Source organism: Apteryx mantelli, chromosome 2, assembly GCF_036417845.1.
Source record: "Apteryx mantelli isolate bAptMan1 chromosome 2, bAptMan1.hap1, whole genome shotgun sequence".
In the NCBI taxonomy this organism is placed as follows: Eukaryota; Metazoa; Chordata; class Aves; order Apterygiformes; family Apterygidae; genus Apteryx; species Apteryx mantelli.
The window spans coordinates 145,132,383-145,152,285 of record NC_089979.1 but is presented as its reverse complement, the minus strand read 5'-3'; the positions used below and the strand labels follow the sequence as shown (position 1 = coordinate 145,152,285).

The window sequence follows — 19,903 nt, the reverse complement described above, 5'->3', positions numbered from 1 at the left end:
TGATTGCATTTAATAAATGCAAATGGCACTAAAAAACCCCCCTGCAACCTACACTTCTTTAAAGATGCCAGATTCATAAATGTGAATGAGCCAAATGGACTGGGAAGAAGAATTCAAATGGAAAAATGTGAGAGATACTTAGGAAATTTTAAAGAGCCTTTGGTAGATGGTTTTAGAACCAAAATTCCATATCTGAGAAAGACCAAATGGGTTATAAACAGCTAATCTCATTTAAAAGGAAAGTCTGTTCTTTGGAGTTTAAATTTATAATAAAGGAAAGAAAGGAAAAATGGATGGTAATGATCATAAATCAGAAGCTAAAAAATTGGAAAAAAATGGTGGAGGAAGTAAAAAGGGCAAAAGGAAAATTTGTAGTCATCAGAGGTAAGGGCAAGAAGAAGGTTTCTGAAAGTATATTGAGGACATAAAGAATCTTCTGATTCAAATAGAAATGAATTTCTTGTCAGGAGTGATGTAAAAAAGATTTTTCACTGCCTATTTCTGTTCTATATTTGGGGCAAAGCTGGATGATGTAGTCACATTTATGATGTTGATGGTGATTGCGAAGTACCACCCTACCCATAACTAAGAAGAATGTTAAACTGCATAATCTAAAGCTAAATACTTTTAATCAGCAGGTCCAGATAACCAACATCTATTAGGAAAGTGATGTCCATAAACTCTCCTAATCATTAAGGTTGATTTTTAATAAGCCTCAGAGCACTAGAGATTGCATGGAGCTAGACGCTAGATAATGTTGTGCTAGTATTTAAAGACAATAAACAAGAAAATCTGTCATCCTGACATCAGTGCCAGAAAAACACTGGAATGACTGGTACAGGACTCCATAAAGTATTAAAGTATGTTAATACAGTTAATGTAGTTTACGTAAAACAGATCTTGTCAAAAGTAACTTGATCGTATCAGTTCCTCTGTTCTGAGAGAGCAAATCAGGACATCTGCCTTGTGTTATTGAGAAGTTTGGATCAGGTGATTGCGATAGTCTCTTGTGGCCTTTTTTATTGGCAAGAACTTCAGGGAGATGTCATTTATTAACCATTAATCATTCCCTAGAGCAGCCATTTTGTAGCCAAATTCCTGGTTACCTTTAACTCCCCTACTCCATCAGAAACCTGTCTATTTCAAGCTAATAAAAGAGAAACAATATTTTGCTCTTGACTGAGAAAAAAAATTTTTAACAGACTTTTTACTGGTAGCTACCACATCCTATTAGAAAAAGCAGTATTTTAGTTCCTTGAGACATTTGTTGAGACTTCTGCTTATAGTTGTTTTGAATATCCTTTGTGTATGTACTATTTTTCAGTATTTTTCCTGACCAATTCTTTTACATCTGAAGTGCAGTGAAAGGCACCTGTCACCAAGATTATATTTATCTCAAGTACACATTAAAATTACTCTTTTTATTGATATGTTTATTTTTCAGTACAGCACTTCAAAGTCACTGTGTAGTGACCTGCTGATTCAACTTCTTTTTATGTAGACCTATGGATGTAGCACAATGCTTTATAATAGGTTATTCTTTCATGCTTTATCATAGTTACCACATCATTACCACAGTTGTCAAGAATGGACTGACTATAAAGGTAAACTGAATTTAGGCTTAACTCAGACGTGTGGTATCTTTCCTCTTGTTTGAATGGGTTTATAAAGAGTGAGATGTGCTAAATAAATGTATATCTGTATGTGCTGATTCAGGTTCCTCCCTGCTCTTCTCAGCAAGTCATTCCATCGCTCTTTGCCTTCGTTTATCTGTAAAATGACATCATGGCAAAGACACTTGTTTAATCAGAAGCATGAGACCTATCTGTAGAAAGTGGTAGCGTAAGATATATGTACTATCATTTCTATTATCATTTTTTGTTATTCTGAAAGTCTGATGACCATGTAGAAGGAGGTTTAAGGTGATGCTTTAGATTCACCCTTAGGATTCTTGAATAATGCAGACTCTTACTTTTTTCCTTAAAATGTAGCTCATTTTGTATTTCACCTGCTACAATTAGAGCAAAGAAAAACAAAGTCTGAATATTGATGGTGAGACAGGCTTCAAAAGATGTGGAGAAGGTCTTAAGCATATTTTAAATTAGATTGAAAGGAGTACTGAAAGTTTTGCAAGGAGAAAGTCCTGCAGTGGATCTGTAATGTTACTTTCTTCTCCTCAATCTGCTTACACGAGAAGGAAAAAGAAATATAATGTATAAGATGTTGGTTTTCATAATATGCATATTGCATGCAGTACAGCTAAGAGTCAGAGCCAGTGACCCCAATGAGTCAGGTAATATATAATCATGAAGTGAAGAGATAGTCCCTGCCCCAAGCTTCTCATCATTCAGATACATTGCTTTTACTAAGTAAATTACTGTGTTCCAAAATGGCACTAAATATATTGAATCAAATTGTACAGTATACCAGCCTGCTTGTTGGAGCAGATGACCATAAATTTGTTGGAACCGATACAAATGTGGGTGGTCAAGTGAAGCATATGTTGAATCCACAGACAGCTCAGGCCACAAAATGGGTGATTTGTTGCCACAAAATGTTTGTTCTATCCTCTCTCCCTATAGAAATGGTCCCCATGAAATCCATCTGCTTTAACTTTACTTGGGGGCTTCAGCCTTCATGAGCTGTACAAACATACCCTGAAAGTCATTAGTCCAAACTCATACCTTGGGGAGTGGATGAAATCAGTTTAATTAGCAAGAACATTTGCAGATCTGTTTGAACAGTAAGAATATCTTCCTAACTACAAAGGTAGTGAAACACTGGAGATGGCCAGCTGGAGAGAGTGCAGTGCCTCCTGACTGCACGTTTTTGAGAACAAGTTAAGCAGACACCTGTTGGGAAAAATTCAGATAAACTACTTTAATAGTATCAGTCCTAGTCATATCTCTACACCTCAGGACTAGGAGCACAAATACAGCACACTAGGGAGACTTAGACCTGGTCTAAGTCTTGACCTAGCCCACATATGTATTAGTTTATTCATCAAATAGTCAAGCTTGATTAAAAACACAATTACAAATTTCTTTGCAATAAAGAAATTGATTTCATATTAAGTTCTTCAATCCTTTAATGCCTGAAATTTCTTCTAATTAGTAGGCTTTGTGAGTAAAAAAGCAAAACAAACCAATTCAGTAGCTATGATTCAGAGTTTTATGGCTTGACTCCCATGAGGAGTATAGTAACTTCTTGGTTGACTGTAAGCATATGGATCTTTGTCTCTGAAAGAAGCATGGAGTTTTTATTTTAATCAGATTTCACAGATATGTATTCAAGGCATTTTTTAAAATTCACTAAAAAAGCTGCATGATTCCCATCCACTGTCCCTTCTCAAATTTCTCTACTGGGTACTTTCATGTCTGTAGTGGCAGTCACTACTGCAATATCAACAAACGCACCAGAAATGTTGCTCTTTTGAGACATCTGCACCCTTCTGTTTGATAAAGTAGTTCTTCAGGTATCTTTGAGATATATATCCATGTTGAATAGAGATTTCCATCAACCTCAGGACACAGTTTTATCTTTTTTCTTGTTCACAAGGTCATTCTCATTCACCTCTTTAAGGTGATAGGAGATTTTTGAAGGCCACCACAGAGAAATAGATAAACTTACACAGAAAAGACACATGCAAGCAGTAGTAAATCTTGCTGCCTTCTGGCCTCAAGACCTATTGCACTAGACTAGACCATCTTTCTATAAAGACGAAGCAGGAATTTCTATGAAGACACAGGCAAACAAGCCCTTCAAACAGCCATCTGTAACTTATCCTTCCAGTTGGTTCAGTCATCAACATCTCATCCACTAACAAGGATTCTCTAGGCCATGTCTGAGGATTGTCTTTTTTCCCCCTCCTGATGTCATCCAGCTCCCTAATCCAGTCACGCAAACATATTTTCTCTCTATCTTCCCATTCACTCCTGCTAGCAATATCCAATCTAATAAGTTGACTATAATACAATCTACTCCAAAAAATGATCACTGCCATATACTTCAAAGTGATCTGTAGCTATTTATGAGTAAAACAAATGAAAACTTATCAGCTAATTTTTAAGTTTCATTTCTCATGCTTAATTCCTGTATATAATAGCCTTTCCAATTTATTTTTAGAATTTCAGTTGCCAAGGTAAAAGCAGATTCCTTCATTGCTGTTTCTCTGCTTCCACCTAGACAGCTAATACTGTAATCTTCAGACTGAAGCCTAATTATGTTCTCTAATAACTTTATTATCCTCATTTGATTGTTTGCAGTGTGAAGTCATATTACAAATAATGTAATTGGTTCCAATGTCTTCTTAGAGTTAGGGTTAGAGGAAGGTGAATAATTATTGAAAATCATGTTCCCTTTTTTTTCAGTATTTAACCCTTCTATCGGGAATTTGTTTAGAACTGAATTAAGAAGCTTTCCAGAAGAGGAAAAATCAGTCATTAAAGCCAATCAGACACTCAAACACTCACAAGGGTTTATGCATTTAAATTCAGACAAGGTTCTCTGCATATGGCAAGCCACATATACCTAATGCTGACTGAAGTAAGCATAGGCATTTATCACATTTTTACCTGGGGCTGCAGTGCATTATAAGTGCTGAATATTTCTGAGGATACACTGAGTGTGAATGAGATTCTGAAAAAAAGTCTGAATGTTAGTGGAAAAAGTCACTTAACTGATACTGACCTGCTCTTTTCTGACTTGTTGGGTGGAATTTTAACAAATTCCTTTCAAAGCTGCCTTCTATTTACATCAATGTAGTCACACCACTGTGAATAAGAACAGGATTTGCTTCTCAGTATATCATTTACAGCAACATTTATTTGCACCAGCATCTGAAGTACAGCTATATGCAGAACCTGAGGTAGATCTGTTTAAGGAGCCAGACACGTCCCCTGGCAGAATGCTCAATAAGAGAAGTAGCCCTCTCCCTCCAATCTGCATTGCCACCGGCCCTCAAATTGAGAGTGAGTGAGAAAGCAATGTAGAAAAATGTTTCCTGAAGCCAGAGACCCGTTGGAGAATGATGGATGGGAATTCAGGCAGGGAATTGGCCACGGCAAGAAATTAGAAGTGTGGGAGGAACACATATCTCTGTGCTCATTGATTCAGGACTCTGCTCATGTGTCTTTAAATTTTACTCAGTACTCTCAGCACACCCTCTTACTTTTTTAGGTATATCCCCTATCAAATGAATCATTCTGAAATGCAGATTCTGAAAACTCATCTCTGTATCCTTGTCAGTTGTTTAGGAAATACTCAGATGTCTTCCTCCACTTTCTTCATTACATATGCCAAAAATACACTAATACAATGTGCTCTTTTACGGAATCTATAGACATGAATATTCTCTGTAGTACTTACGATGGACGATGGACCAATAGCACCCATTTCCTCTAATCTAGTTTAAATGTGTACAAAAAGTGGTCTATATCTAGATAGTCATTCTTAATATCTTCTATACCCAATAGAAAAAATGAGGTACTCTTATGTCTTAACTTTATGGAACCAGTTTTCGACATCTACTTTAAGAAGAGGTGATTAGGTCCCTAAAAGTGCTTATTTCTCTTCAATGGTTGTGAAGAAAGTCTAAGCAACTATTATAGATATCTATATCTATATCTATATATAGATAGACATCTAGCATCTAAATATATATATATATATATATATATATTAGATATCTATCTATATAGATATCTACATTTGGTCAGATGAATATCAGTCCAGAGAAATTATCACCTGCATAGGGAAGAGTAGAAATCAGGATCATAACTCCAGAAAGACTCTGAAAAGTCACTCTGGTAGTGCAAATGCAGCTACCAGTAAGTATTCTGAAGGTGCCCATAGGTTAGTGAAAAGCAAGTACTGGCCACAACAAAGCATCATACACACTCTCTCTCTCTCTCTCACTCTCTCTCTCTCTCTCTCTCTTTCTCTCTCTCACACACACACACACACAAACATTAAGAATGAGCAGAAATTATTAAAGGACAGGTAACTGACCATTGGTGCTTCATATCTAGTGAAGGTAGGCTTGCTAAACAGCCATGGTAGCAGTGTAGAGTGGCCACAGGCAGACTTGGGTGAGCTAAAGACCACCTGATTAGACTCTCAGGTCTTCGCAGAGCTGAGAATCATTTGAATCATTTGCTATATAAAAGATTTACTATGATAGAAGACCCGGTTTCATTGCTATAATTTGGGATCCATCCAAAGCTCTAGCTCAAAGTGATACTGCTGTTTGGCAGAATTTTTGCCTTTTTACTTGGACTTTACTTCCTCTAAATCAGACTCTATTCTCAGTTACACCTTTGCAATTCCATTGACTCATTTGGATCTCCTGATGATTCATACTAGAGTTCAGGAGGAAAAGAACAGATTCAGTGGTTTTTGAGTGGGTCTTAGCTAGAGGAGCCAACATGACTTAAATCTGGTTATATAAGTCTATCTTTCCATAATAGTGAATATTACTTTGTCATCTTTTAACATTCCCTGGGGGTGTTTATAAAAAAAGGATGGGTTACTTTTGGATATGGCAGAGTCTGCACACACACATACACAAAAAAAGCCAGACAAAGAATAGAACATGACTCTAAAAATGAAATATAATTCCATGGCAATGATATTTGTAGCAGGTGAAGGACAAAACACAAGATTTCTATTAAATAAATCATAATTTATTACATGCACATATATTTGGATGCTCAGTTAAGCACCTAATTACATGAAAAGTGCAATTGCCCATGTAAAAGCGATGTTAATTTTCGAGCACACCTGCTGGGTTTAGGTTTCTCATTTAGGTACCTGCTCAGTTTCATGCTGTTGTGCGCCACCTGTCGAAAATATTTGTGTGCCTGTCAGGAGGCTGGCAGAGGTTACTGGTGAGGAAAACTGCAGGTTTGCAGGTTCAGTGTGCAGCCCTGTTGTCTAACCAGCGTAGCTGACAAATTTCTTTAAGAGTCATAACTGGAGCTCTGGCAGCGCAGTTTTTTTGTTTTGATGAGGGGATGTGCTGGGAGAGACCCTTTCCCTGCTCAGACAGTAGATGCTTCTGGTTTCTTGGATTTCATCTCCTGTTGATGAGTTCTCAGCTGTGTCTCTCTCTATTTTTGTATTCTTTTCTCTACTTCCTTGACACATGCTGTATGCCATTAGAGAGCAAAAAATACCGCTAGGAGTTCTATTCTTAGTGTTGGTCCATTTGCTTTGTTGATTATCATCCTAACTGTCAAAGAAGTGAAATGGCATTGCTTTACAGTACCTGCACTCCATAGTACCAGCTTTCACATTGCTCTTTGTTTCCTTGACAGGTAGAAACTGTTTCTGTTTTTCCTCATGAATGCTTTATGTGTGATACTGAACAGTTCATGGTGACAGCTAAAACATAGCAAGCGGCACTAAAGGACATTTCTCAGATGTGTTTCTTTGCCCTTTCTTCAAGTGGAACACGTTAATAAGACTACCTATGTTTTTCCAAGGAGGATAGGATCTTTACAGTTTAAATATCTTTACACTCTTGTAAATATTACTTAGATGACAGAAAATGTAGGTTTGTTCTGGGGAGATTCTCTGATTCATTTTACAGCTTCAGCTACATTATTAAAAAAGAATTCTATTTCTTGGACCCCCAGAAATGTTGTCTTACATTTTCACCCATTTTATTGTAAATTGCAGGGAATGAGAAATGGTGGAAGGAATGGAGGTCACATCACTGTGTAACAGCCTGGCAAGTGGACAGTGGGGGAGGAGGTGCAGGGGGACAGGGGAAAGCCAAGGCTGGTGTAACGGTTGTTCTTCTCCAAGGAACTAAAAGTCAAAGAGCTTTAAAGAGGACTTTGAGGATATTCTATTTCAGGGTCTAGTTGAGTGAAGTATGGGATGTCAGAGCTGATAGAAGTGTTCCAGAGAAACATGCAGATTTGACAGACTTTAAAAATTCCTGAGGAATGTAGTTAAACTCTCAACAGGCCCCAGGCAGCAGGGTTCTGGTCTTCTCTGTCCCTTAGGCAGCCCCATCCAAGTGAGTTTGTCCATGTTGAGAAGTCAGGACAATCATGATCACCTCAATCTCCCTGAGCAGGTAAGGCAGCTCTCAGTAGCTCCAGATCCATGCCTAGGGGCAGCTGTCTTGGGGTTCATAAGGCTGAGAACATCTACTCTGAGTCTCCCAGCATTTATTTTTTTTCATGAATGTTTTGTGGATTTTTTAAGATCCTGGTTTTTATAAAACGTGTATGAAGGACAGCAGAAGTGACCATGATGGGAGAAACCCACTGTCAGTTTTCCAGTGCTCTTCAAAGAGCATAGCCATGGACCCTGTGTGGTCTGTTTCCCCCAGCCCTCTTCCATGCCGCTCTGTGGTGTTATGGCATCACCAGTAGCTGGATAACTTCATATTTCTCTAATTTTAGCTGGAGAAAATAGAAGCTACTATCTCTGCTGAACAGCAGTTTCTCCCTGTTCACTTTGTCTTCATCTACTGCCATCAGCTAGATCTTTCTCCAGAAAGCAGTCCTCTCTCAGGCATTCAGTTTCTCTCTTACACCTATAAACTGAGGACTCTCTGCCTTCAGCCCTGTTTCTCAAACATAGATTTATGTTGCCCTGTGCAGAGGTCTGTGCAGACACAGATAGACTGCTCCGCATACCTGAGTAGCTTGTCTTGTCTACCCTGGAAATATGAGCCCCATTGGCAGTGTCTTCAGAAGCATCCAGGTGCACAAGAGGTCCAAGCAACACAAAGCAATACTTTGCTGCTATATTGCTGGGTCAGCCTGCAATTTATCCAACCAAAGTGTGTTGTGCTTTGGGCCATGCTGGAGGGAAACAGCAGTGTGAGATGATGGCAGTGCTTGGGATGTTGTTCTTCAGGTGCTTGTGGGCAGGGAGGCAGACATAGCTGCTTGTAGCTGAGCAGCAGTTTAAAAAAGACTGTGATACAAGTGCCTTTCTTCAAGTCTAAAGCTTGCAAAAAGCAGCTGTCTGGGCTCCATGGAAAATTTAGCATTTCTAAGCATTGATACTACAATTCTAGTGTGCATGGAGGTGCCTAAAGCCACCTGAAGACTGAGAGACCAGTAGGTGCTGGACCTCTCAGTCCTGGTTTCCAATCTGTGCAGTTTGGGGAACTGGCTAAACACACCATAGCTGGCTTATAAACCTACCTTCCTATGAGAAGCAGAGCACTGGGGATGTGAGGAGGGGGGAAGGCGTTTCTGCCATGGAGGTGGGGGTGGCTGGAGCATGGAAACTTGGACCTGAACTTGGAGCTGCAAAGTGCTCCTGGGTCATAAGGTCTGATTTTAGGACCCTCTGCACACAGCAAACTCAAGGCCAAGACAGCACCACGACTTTTCAGAGGAAGTTTTTGATACTTTTTGTTTTGCATCTTCTTCTTTATACTTTCCTTTATACTATCAGGAGTGCAAAACCACATAATAAAGAACGTAATAACTGCAAAGAAGTTTGCTTTCTCCAGCAGGAATTATCTGACCTACCGGCATATGAGGTGATCCAGAAAATTTTTGAACATAACCATAAAAGAATTTTCTGATGAAATCTTTCAGACACTAGTTTTCTCCCTTGAATAATAACTGCAGTCTTAAAAACCTGCAAAACCAACACGGAGACATGCATACATCCAAGTATACATGCACAAATATAGAGATTTATAAAATGTATTACACATACACAAGCTCAGTTTTATTCCAGTATATTCCTATGTATTAAATTCCAACTGACTGAGTTCAATCAGAAACTTCCCAACGAATTAAATGGAGTCTAGTTTCATGTATGCATTTGTAGGCAAAAGAAGACACATGTATATAGAAAGGGCAAATATATTTCAGTATCAAAATCTGCATCTAAAAAGCTATCATAATTATGTGGATTTATATCAGCTAAGGTATGTGGGTATATCTCAGTAGCACAGGGCCCAATCATGTTGTTTTTTTAGGCAAAAATAGCATTTTCAATATCTTCTTAAGATGATAGTATTTTAAGCATATTTTTACTCTCCATTTACATACTAACTTCACCAAAAGCATATAAATTGAGTAAGAAGGAATGCATCTGCTTTGTGTTTATTTAATCCTCTCTCTTTTTGCTCTTTTTGCACAGAGGTTGAAAGATTTAAAACAAAGGGAATTTGCTCGAAATGTGGCTTCAAAGTCATGGAAAGATGAGAAGAAACAGGAAAAAGCACTCAAGCGGCTCCACCAGCTCGCAGAACTACGGAAGCAGTCAGAATGGCAAGTATTTTTAATTTATGTTATGTTTAGCACCTTTTTCCTAAATCCCAGAAGTAACCTTCAAATTTTTACTCCTACACTCTATAATGTACAGAGATTGTGTATACTGTAACCTGTTTTCAGTTATCCCCAAATCCAAATGTTCCTGTTCTGCAAACCATAAAATTGAAAGTCCCTGAATTAATTACTTGGCATTTGAAGGTTTGTGTTTTTCTTTCCTGTAGCCAGTTAATCTAATCTGTTCTGAACGGAGTGGTTTGAAGATGATTTTACATCTCCATTTTTTCTTATTAAAACTGACCTGAATAATTAGTATAACTGTCTTATCATTTTTATAGTGAGTGAAAGGGAGAGGAAAAACACCTTTTAGCACCTCTGTACTTAGTCTGTGAATCACTCTCATTACTTCTACTACACTGAGATTATTCTCACAGTTTCTCTGTAGAGTAATGGAACTATCATTATGTGAATGAAAAACAAGTAATTACCTCAGTTAAGTTTACCCAATACTGTTAGCTCAACTGATGAATATCAAGATACAGTACAAGGTTTGCACTAATAAAGCTTTCCACTTTAGAAATATCCTTTGTTTAATGACACTGAATGCTTCAGTAGAATAGATTGCCACCAGACCAATTGTTTATGTTAATCTATGACCTTAATGGATTAAGGAGATAACTAAACAGGCATCCTTTTAAATTCATATCAAGCTTACAGTACCCTGGAAATAATAAGATTCAGGGTTTATTATACACTAATTTTGGCCTATGTAATTGCTTTTGAGTAATCTGCAGAAATATAACAGCTTAGTGCTAATGTATCACTTTTGTGATTAAAACTCCATTTTCATACAAATCCACTGAAAGAAATGTTACTGCCTGTGAGGAGAAGCACAGTGTTTGTGCCCGTGTACTTGAAGATGTGGTCTCAGACAGACTGATAAGGTCAGTGATAACAGGAAGGCTAGAGTCAGACTGGAAGGGAGTCAGTGGGTCTGCTTTCAGAAAGAGCTAGGAGTCTGCAATCCTTTACAGGGAGCCTGGAAAGAGAGCGCTTACTATTCCTATTCGTAATGATTGATGGGTTCAGAGGCAGCTGAAATCCCTGCACTTGGCTTAGGGATTCCTGATAATTCAGACAAGAGAGGAAGTCAGCTTTTCTAAGCAAAAGTCTACACACAACTGTTTTCATCCCTGCATAATGTGTCTCAGGTTCCAAGAGAGTTCCTTAAAACAAGCTAATACATTTTGACAACAAAATTACTGTTAATCTGATTCACACAAAAACTGAAAAAAGTAGCTTTATTTTGCTATTCCAAGGGTACTTTGAAAAGGATCTCTTCATATTCCACTTTCTGCAAGAGATAATTCCTTCCTGATGTACAAATTGGGGTGAATTTGTATCTCCTGGTGCTAAATTTGTGGCAAATGCAAATATATTCTCAGAAATGCAGACGTATTCTCATACTCTGAGTTGACCCTACTCCAGGGAGTCTTTATATCATTTCCACTGCTGGAGATCAACGCGTTTTTATAGCATTTATAAAACATGCTAGCCTATCTGTACATAGCTGCTATGCAGATCTGGCAGCTATAATTTACTTATACTTGATTAAAATATTTTCTAATATTTTCTATTTTCTATTTTTTTTCTAATATGCACTGCATGAATAGCAAATATAGATAATTTGGCTCATGAAATGCATATTTAAAATATTAGTTGGAATAACATTTGTATGGTGGCTATATATGTCTTATCTCTAATGGAAAATGATGGTAGTCATTCCAGTCTCAATTAATCATCTATTGCAAGAAATAGATGATTTACCATCTGTTTGTTAAGGCCTTCTTAGAATAGGTTTAATTCCAAAAAATTACTACAAAAGTAAACCACAAGTTCAAAATCTGAGAGTTTTGGGGAAGATGAAAAATGTAATTAATGAAAGTAAAATACAGGGAGAGAAAATGTGACAAAGAAAGTCAAATGGTGGTTGATAATGGGAGTACTGAAGTTGCCATTAACACTGAGGGAAATTCACCTTGTGTCCATTCCCCTTGCCAATATATGGTGATAGTCTTGGCATATCTCTTTGAATCTTTCACAGAATCATTTTATTGTAGAAGGATACAAAAGTAAAACAAGAATATACTCCTTAAAAATTATAGCCACCCCCCCCCCCAAATAAAAAAGGTAAGCAGAATGGTGCATTTGCCTTTTCTCTTATTGAGTCTGATTCTGAAGATCCTCCAGATGGAAGTCTTATTTTGTACAAGGCACCATTTCCCGTTAAAGCATTGAACTCGTAAAAAACAGAATAATCACAGACTAGATTGTCACTGATATGAATTTGGAGGGAAAAACAATATTGTTTATTGGGCATGTACATGGGCATAACTGGAAAAAAAAAGTGCTCCTGTGCTGACTAGAAATTGCATCATTTGCTATACATAAAAACGATCTTTTCCTTACAGAAGCCCCCAGTGCAGGGCTAAACCACACATTTAGAAACCCTTTAGAAACTTTAGGTTTCCCTTGTAGCAGGAAGACTGACACTCTTCTTTACCTGACAGATACTGTCAAACTTGAGTCCTCTCTTTACTCAGTTACTTAATTAATACAGCAGGTTTTTATTTATTTTCTTATAGCGTCACAGGAAGTGGACCAATGCTTAAAGCCCCCAGATTAGTTGTGGAAAAGCAGCAATCACCAGAAGAAATTTTCCTATACAAGGGTGGGAAATTCACGACTGGTTCTCAAACCACAGCCAAGGGTGAAGGACAAAGTTTCCCCAGAAGCATAGTAGAGAAACAAAAGCTTATCATTAGCAGGCACCGGTCACCCACTAAGAGACTCCATGTGCTTGGAAATCAAGTCTCACCAGTATTCCCAGATAGCATCAGTGCTTCTCAAAGGACAGGAGTGTCTTTCTCATTCTCTAAAAAAGTCCCTTTGAAACTCGAGTCCTCAGCCTCAGTCTTCAGTGAGAACTTTGAAGAAGGAAATGATCGTAGCGAATCCCCCAACCATAAAACAAAGCAAGCTCCTGAGGGCTGTCATCCTGGCACACTTTTGGAGGAGGATGTAAAAGCAAGCCTGGATAAAGGGCCACCTATTCCACAAGACCAAATAGATTTGGATAACAGCACATCAAGTTATGTAGCTGCCAAACCTAAAATGCTAAAGGAAAATGATAAAAGCAGTGATAGAGAATTAGAAGAAACAGTCAGTACTCATCTTCCATTTTCCAAAGTCAAAACTCATCTTTCAAATTTGGATTTTTTTGGTTCACTTAGAGAAACAGAGCAAGACAGTAAATTGAATGAGTCTGAGCAATTGCTGGAAACGCTCATTTCACCTTCATGCCACACTAGCAATTTTTTTACACAGCAGAACACCTATAAGCACAGCAATGCCCACCTGCCTGACCAGTTACCTGAGCTCCCACCACATCAAGCACCTGAGCAGGGAGGTGTCAGTGACATTAATGATGGTCCTGGGGAGGTCAAAAGAGAGCAATCTTTGGAGAGTTCAGATCTTTTCAGAGTTCAGAATGGGAATATGGAAACGCTTCCAAGGGAGACTGTGGTTAAAGAGGTTAAGCCCCAAGCATTGCCTTTTCTTCATGTAGTGAGCAAAGATGGCAGCACTGCTCTGCAGTGGCCCACAGAACTACTTTTGTTTACAAAAACTGAGCCCTGCATTTCATATGGCTGTAATCCATTATATTTTGACTTCAGACTCTCTTTAAACCACAGAGATGGTAAACAGCATGAAACAAACAAAGCTAGCTGTAAAGAGTACTCTATAAATAAGATTGCAGATGAAAATGAAGCCTCAGGTTTAATAAAACACAAGCAAATGTCAAATGAACAAGATAATCAGTTGTTGAAACCAAAGAAGATGAAAGATTCCCTAAACCCAAGAAAGGCCAAGCAAAAAGCTGAGTCAGACGTAGGGAAAGAAATGAATGAAAATGGTCAAAAATACGTTTCAGATTATTTGAATGAAAATATACCCAAAGTGCCTGCTTACCTTGATGTCTCAAAAAAGGATTATATGAGAGAAAAAAGTCTTCATACAACAACACTGAGAAGATCTTTAAAGCATCATTTTCATAGCTGTGAAAGAAACAAACACAGCATTAGAAATGAAAGCATTTCCTTTGCTGCTTTTATGTCTAGGATTAAAAAGTCTAAAACTGCAAAATGTCATTTGATTTATTCTGAAGAAAAACATGAAAACCAAAATGACTGCAGATCCATTCAAGACTTGGCCAGCTGCAGTGGTGACATAAGTGACAGTGGAAAAGATTCTGGTGGAAGTTTCCTCAGGTTTAAATCCTGTTTGAACAGCAGATACTCAGAAAATGAAGGATGTGGAAGTTATATGAGATGCTGGAGATTCTCCTCTCCTCAGAAGTCCTCCTCTGACAGACATTCTAGCTATTCTGACACTTCGATTAGTAATACAGGTAGCTACATAAGCAGTTCCTCTAGTCCCACATCAAGCAATCACAGTAGAAATCATTTGCTTTTTTGTTGCAAAAGAAAAAGCAAGACAGCTGAAAGGCACAAATGTAAGCACAGAAAGCACAACTGCATTTTCACTTCTGATGATGCAGATGAGGATTACCTTTCCCACACTAGAAGTCAAAAAACTGGAAACTGTTCACAGAAGGGCACAATTAAATATCAATGGTGTTCAAGACATAAAGTTTTACACCATAGAGACAGATCTAAACACAGCAGACGTAGACACCGGCATTTTGGCAAAGTGCATAGCAGAAGTAGAAGCTACCATATCTCCAAAAGTTCTTCCACCAGAGATTCACGAAGCAGCGAAAGATCATCTAGTTGCAGAATATCAAGAGGTAGCAGTTCAGGATCCTTCTCAAAAGACAACTGTGAGAATAAACAAAAGGAAGATGCAGAAGGAGATTCTAATACTGAACCAGAAAAAGCTGAAACTACACATTATGACTCTCTGAATGTAAATTGTCAGTCAAAAAACTTTGATACCTGCTCTTCTGAAATCTTAGCAAAAGACATAGAGGGAAAAAGAAAGTCACTGTCAGCCAAGCTGCTTTTAGAAAGAGTGCGGTGCAAGAAAACCCAGGAACAAATGCACAGTTCAAAGAGATTTTCAAACAGTTGTGGGATAGAATTAAAGGATCACTCACAAAGTCACTTTGCACTTCAGTTTTCATCATCAGTAGATGACATAGCAATGTTGCCTTTGCCAGAGAAACTCCTAAGCATAGGTAAAAATGATATAGGGCATAATGAAATCAGTTCAGTGGAAAACTGTGTGAATAAAAACAGCTTTGAAGCTTCAGAAATAACTAATGTTGGTCTTTCAACAGGCACTGATTATGATCATTGTCTTTTTAAAGACATCATTCAAATAGGAACAGGCTATCAGAGCCCAAGCATGAAAAGGAACACAGCAATAAAGGAACAATCCAATTTCTTAATCAGTGAAGTACAACCCTTTATACAAAGCTGTGACCCAGTACCAAATGATTTCCCTGGTGCTTTTCCCTCTAATAGATATTCTGTTGTTGCTAATTCAACAGAGACCAAAGAAGAACTACATGATGTAAACATGGACTTGAACCGGGCAGACGGCAGTTCAGACTCTCTTTGTGACAATGCTATGCAGAAGTACAATGAAACAATAAACAACCTAGAAGTGTACAATAAAGCGACCTCCCCACCTTTAACACAGCAGCCTATAACATTTTCACCAGAGGAAATAGATAAATACAGGTTGCTCCAGCTGCAAGCTCAGCAGCATATGCAGAAACAACTTCTGGCAAAACACCTTAAAGTTTTGCCTGCCCCAGGACCAGCTGCCTTCCCTGCAACACCAGCAGTTCCCACTGTCCCTGTTCAGCAGCACGCTACTGTCACCACCATTCACCATACGCTGCTGCAACGCTTTGCTATCTCAGCATCAGTACACCCCCACGGCAGCCATCTCTCCCTCGCACACCTCCATCCCCTCTCTCATGCACATTTCTCCCCCATATCACTTTCCCCTTTAGCACCAGCCTTCATTCCCACCCACCCTGCTCTGCTGACAGGACACCCATTACATGTGGTCTCCACCACCCCCATTCACCCTTCCCCGCTGAACTTCCCAGCATTGCCACGTGCTGCATATATCCCAGCCTTATTTGCACCACACCTGACTGCAGCCACATCTGCTATACATCCAAATCCCTTAATTCATCCTTTATTCCAAGGGCAAGATCCCTATCACCATTCTTGCTCTAGCCAGACCCAACAGTTACCCACAATAAAAGAAGTTTTTGGTATTTCTAGCTATTTAAACTAGCCCACATGATTATATTATGGCTCTAAAAAGAACTTTTAAAAAAAAATTATTATTCAGTATTCAATCACATATCTGAGGGGAATTCTACCGTTTTGTTGAGAGCACGTCAGCAAATACTTTAAAGTCCAGATTCTGGCTGCCAGCATATGAATGTTGATTTGGTTCTCATATTGTGAGTAAAAGCAATTTAAAAGCTTTTCTTGTTATTTTCACAAGAAGTACAGGGTCCAGCTAATGTCAGTCTGCAGAAGGTTTAGAAGGAACAGTGTGAAATGAAATCCGTGGCTGTCATCAGGAGCAGGACCACAGCACCCAAGCACAATAGGACCAAGAATGTCAGAAGTGACAAGTCATTTAAAGTAGTGTAATTTAAAGTAGTGCAAGCTTGACACACCTCAAAGGCTTGTTTTTCTGAGTATGTGCAACATAATACGTGGTCTGTTTAAGGTGTTTCAGATCGAACAAAAAAGAAGGACCACGCGTCCCCGGTTCAATCTCCTGGTCAAAATACATTGGAGAGCCTGATTACTGATGGGTAATGAGTTACACTGGAAGAAGAAGGTGACAACAACATCTCAGATACTGTAGTGATCTTATAGCTGCTATATGTTGCTTAAACAGTGTAAAGGGACTGTTGTCTGGCCACAAGCACATAACAAAAAAATTCTCTAAGTGTAAGGAGGCTTTTTGCTGCCACAAGCAGACTGCTACTTTTCTCTCCCACACAGGCATAAAAGATGGTAGGGTGAGGAAGGAGATGAAGCACGTTTATTGTCATTGCATGTGTGGGGCTGTGGCATCGGGGTATGTCAGGGCTGGGATTCAGATGCCAGAATTGCAACAAGGCTGTGCTGGATTTGAACCTTAGAGGGCCCTGGCCAGCACTGCAATACTTCTTTCTTGCCAAAAAGATGTATGTGGGAGAATCTTGCCCAAAGAATGTGTAAATATGTTTAGCCCCCTTCACAAACAATATTCATGGAAAATTCTGGCTGGACTGAGCTCATCTCCTCAGGCTCCTAGCGAGGGAAGGGTTAAAGTTTAGTATTTCCAATATCCATGTGGTTATTTTGAAGAAATGCAGCTCTGTAGGGGGCTTCAATTAGGGAAACTTCCATTTAATGATAGGGCCACAAACTTGGCTGTAAAATTCTGCTGAAACTCAAAAATATGGAAGTACTCCAAGCAGAATGTGGCCTACGGGTCAATTTTCATAGACAACCTCAGGACAATTCTCAGCATTTCCAGGTATATTGAATCTAAACAAACATGCCAAGTTTCTAACATGATTTCCCAAACTTCCAAGATTCAAAGTAGCTGTTTGTTTGGGTTAGAAACATATTTGAAATAATTTCAATTAGTTTGCAGGAGTTTAGTGCACAGTTAATAATTCAGAATTGATAAAAAAAATTAAAAAATTTTGGAAGAATTTTATTTCATGACATTGGGCTAGCTAAAGAAACTGAGAAATCTAATACTGATTAGGGTAAAGCTGAATATCTAAAATACTACTTAGGACGAATTTTCTAACTTAGCTTGACTTTTAGTCAAGCTAGATTGATACAATGCTGAAGTATTTCAATTTCTAAAAGCAGCTGCTTCAGCATGAACTGATTTTAGGCCAAAATTTTCAAGAGTGTTTACTAATGTGACTGCTTATTTTGCAGTTGATTTGCAAAGTTAAAGTTTCTTTGGTAACTTAACATTTTAGCCATCAAATAAAAATGTGTGGGAAAAATTTTTGGAACTGAGCAGAAACAAACCCTTAGGAATGAACAAAAGGTTGGTGAAGCCAACACCTTCAAATTTACTTTGGTTTCATTCGCAGCTGATTCATTTATTCCTTAAAAAACTGGAGTCTTGTCATTTTGGAGTTACTTATGCCTGCTGTTTAATTCTCCTTCTTTCAATTACAGGGAAAATTTTATTAAAGTTATTGCTTCAGAATTAAGGAAGTCGGAAAGTTTTGGGAGGAAAGATGTTAAGACTAAAGAGTCTCATATTTTAAAAATTCTCTCTTTCATTTTTGGCTGAAATGTTTCCCAAATTAGATCTAAATTTATATATAATTTCTGTCCTATGGAAGCTTTATTTTCTATGAATCTATCACATTTCACCGAATGCTACTTATCACCTCTGAAAATTGGTACTTGCTTGTTCAGAGTGAGTGCCCTGACTCAGTGGATCACTTGAAAAAAATTAGTTATAATTCTATAGATAAAAGGTCTGAACTGAGCATTTTACAGGAACAGGTCAAATTGTGCTCTGGAAGAGGCTGACAGAGCTGCACAGCCACCATCCCCCTTTCAGGATTGTTACAAGCATAAAAGACGCATGCCCTGCTCGAAAATTTTTTAAAGGGGCCAATTTTGTTCCCATTCAAAATAAACCAAGTGTTCTCATTGTCTTTAATGGTTCTCTTGAAACTTAAGTAGGTAACATTAAGAGAAAAAGTGGAAGGGAAGAAATGACAGGCTATTCTTATACTCAAATGTGTACACACACATTTTGCATCCCTGCTTCTTACAGGCATCAAAAATATTGCAAAAATTCCTATGGCAAAAAAATCTATGGCAAGAAACCCAACCAACTGAAACCTAATGGCATCCTATTAAGTAGATCATTTTTGGAAATGTATTCCATTAGTTATATACCTTTTCTTTAATGTATGCATAAGAAAATGGGATTCCAGAAAGGAACCAGGAAATCCATGCATAATTTTTTATACCAACAGAGATGATCTGGGAAGGCAAATTTAATTTAATTACATGGAACAATGAAAATTAGGATCTTGACAGGTACTGATGGAAAAAGAGAGATTAAAAAGGGATAGAAACAGCACAATAGCCAAACAGCCGTCATAGATTGGACAAAGAGAATGTCCAATATAGTTCTTAGTACACAGAAGGGATTTTCTTGGAGAAATGTGTTAAAATTATCAGCACAGCTGAGATGATGTATTTGCTCTACTTGCTGCTGTAATTATTTTTCATCAGTAATTTATTCTAAATATGTAACATTATTGTTATTAAAAGCATACTTGAGCCTGATGTATGGAGCCATGCTACAATTTTGATTTTATTTAAGCTAATTTTTAAAAGAGTTACACTTTCCTGGTGGCAGAGATATATACACTCTAAGCTAATAATCTGTTTTAGCTTGATTGTATATTCTTGATGCATAATCCAAGGAAATAGATCACCCACACTGTAAAATTCCAATACAAAAGTTTCTTGAGTTCCACAATGATGAAACTTCAACTTTTTTTGGTAACTGAGGCACTTCTGGAAAACATTTAACGTGTATTT

General features: G+C 38.0%; 1 protein-coding gene across 1 annotated transcript in view; it reads left to right on the top strand.

Annotated features, from left to right (window-relative positions):
* The window catches only part of ZNF804B (zinc finger protein 804B), a 251,004-nt gene extending 234,409 nt beyond the window's left edge, over positions 1 to 16,595 (top strand). The window contains exons 3-4 of the mRNA XM_067292503.1: positions 10,126 to 10,256; positions 12,902 to 16,595. Coding sequence (XP_067148604.1) covers positions 10,126 to 10,256; positions 12,902 to 16,595 — 3,825 coding nt within the window. The remainder of the gene's footprint in view (positions 1 to 10,125; positions 10,257 to 12,901) is intronic.
* Positions 16,596 to 19,903: the final 3,308 nt, after the last annotated feature.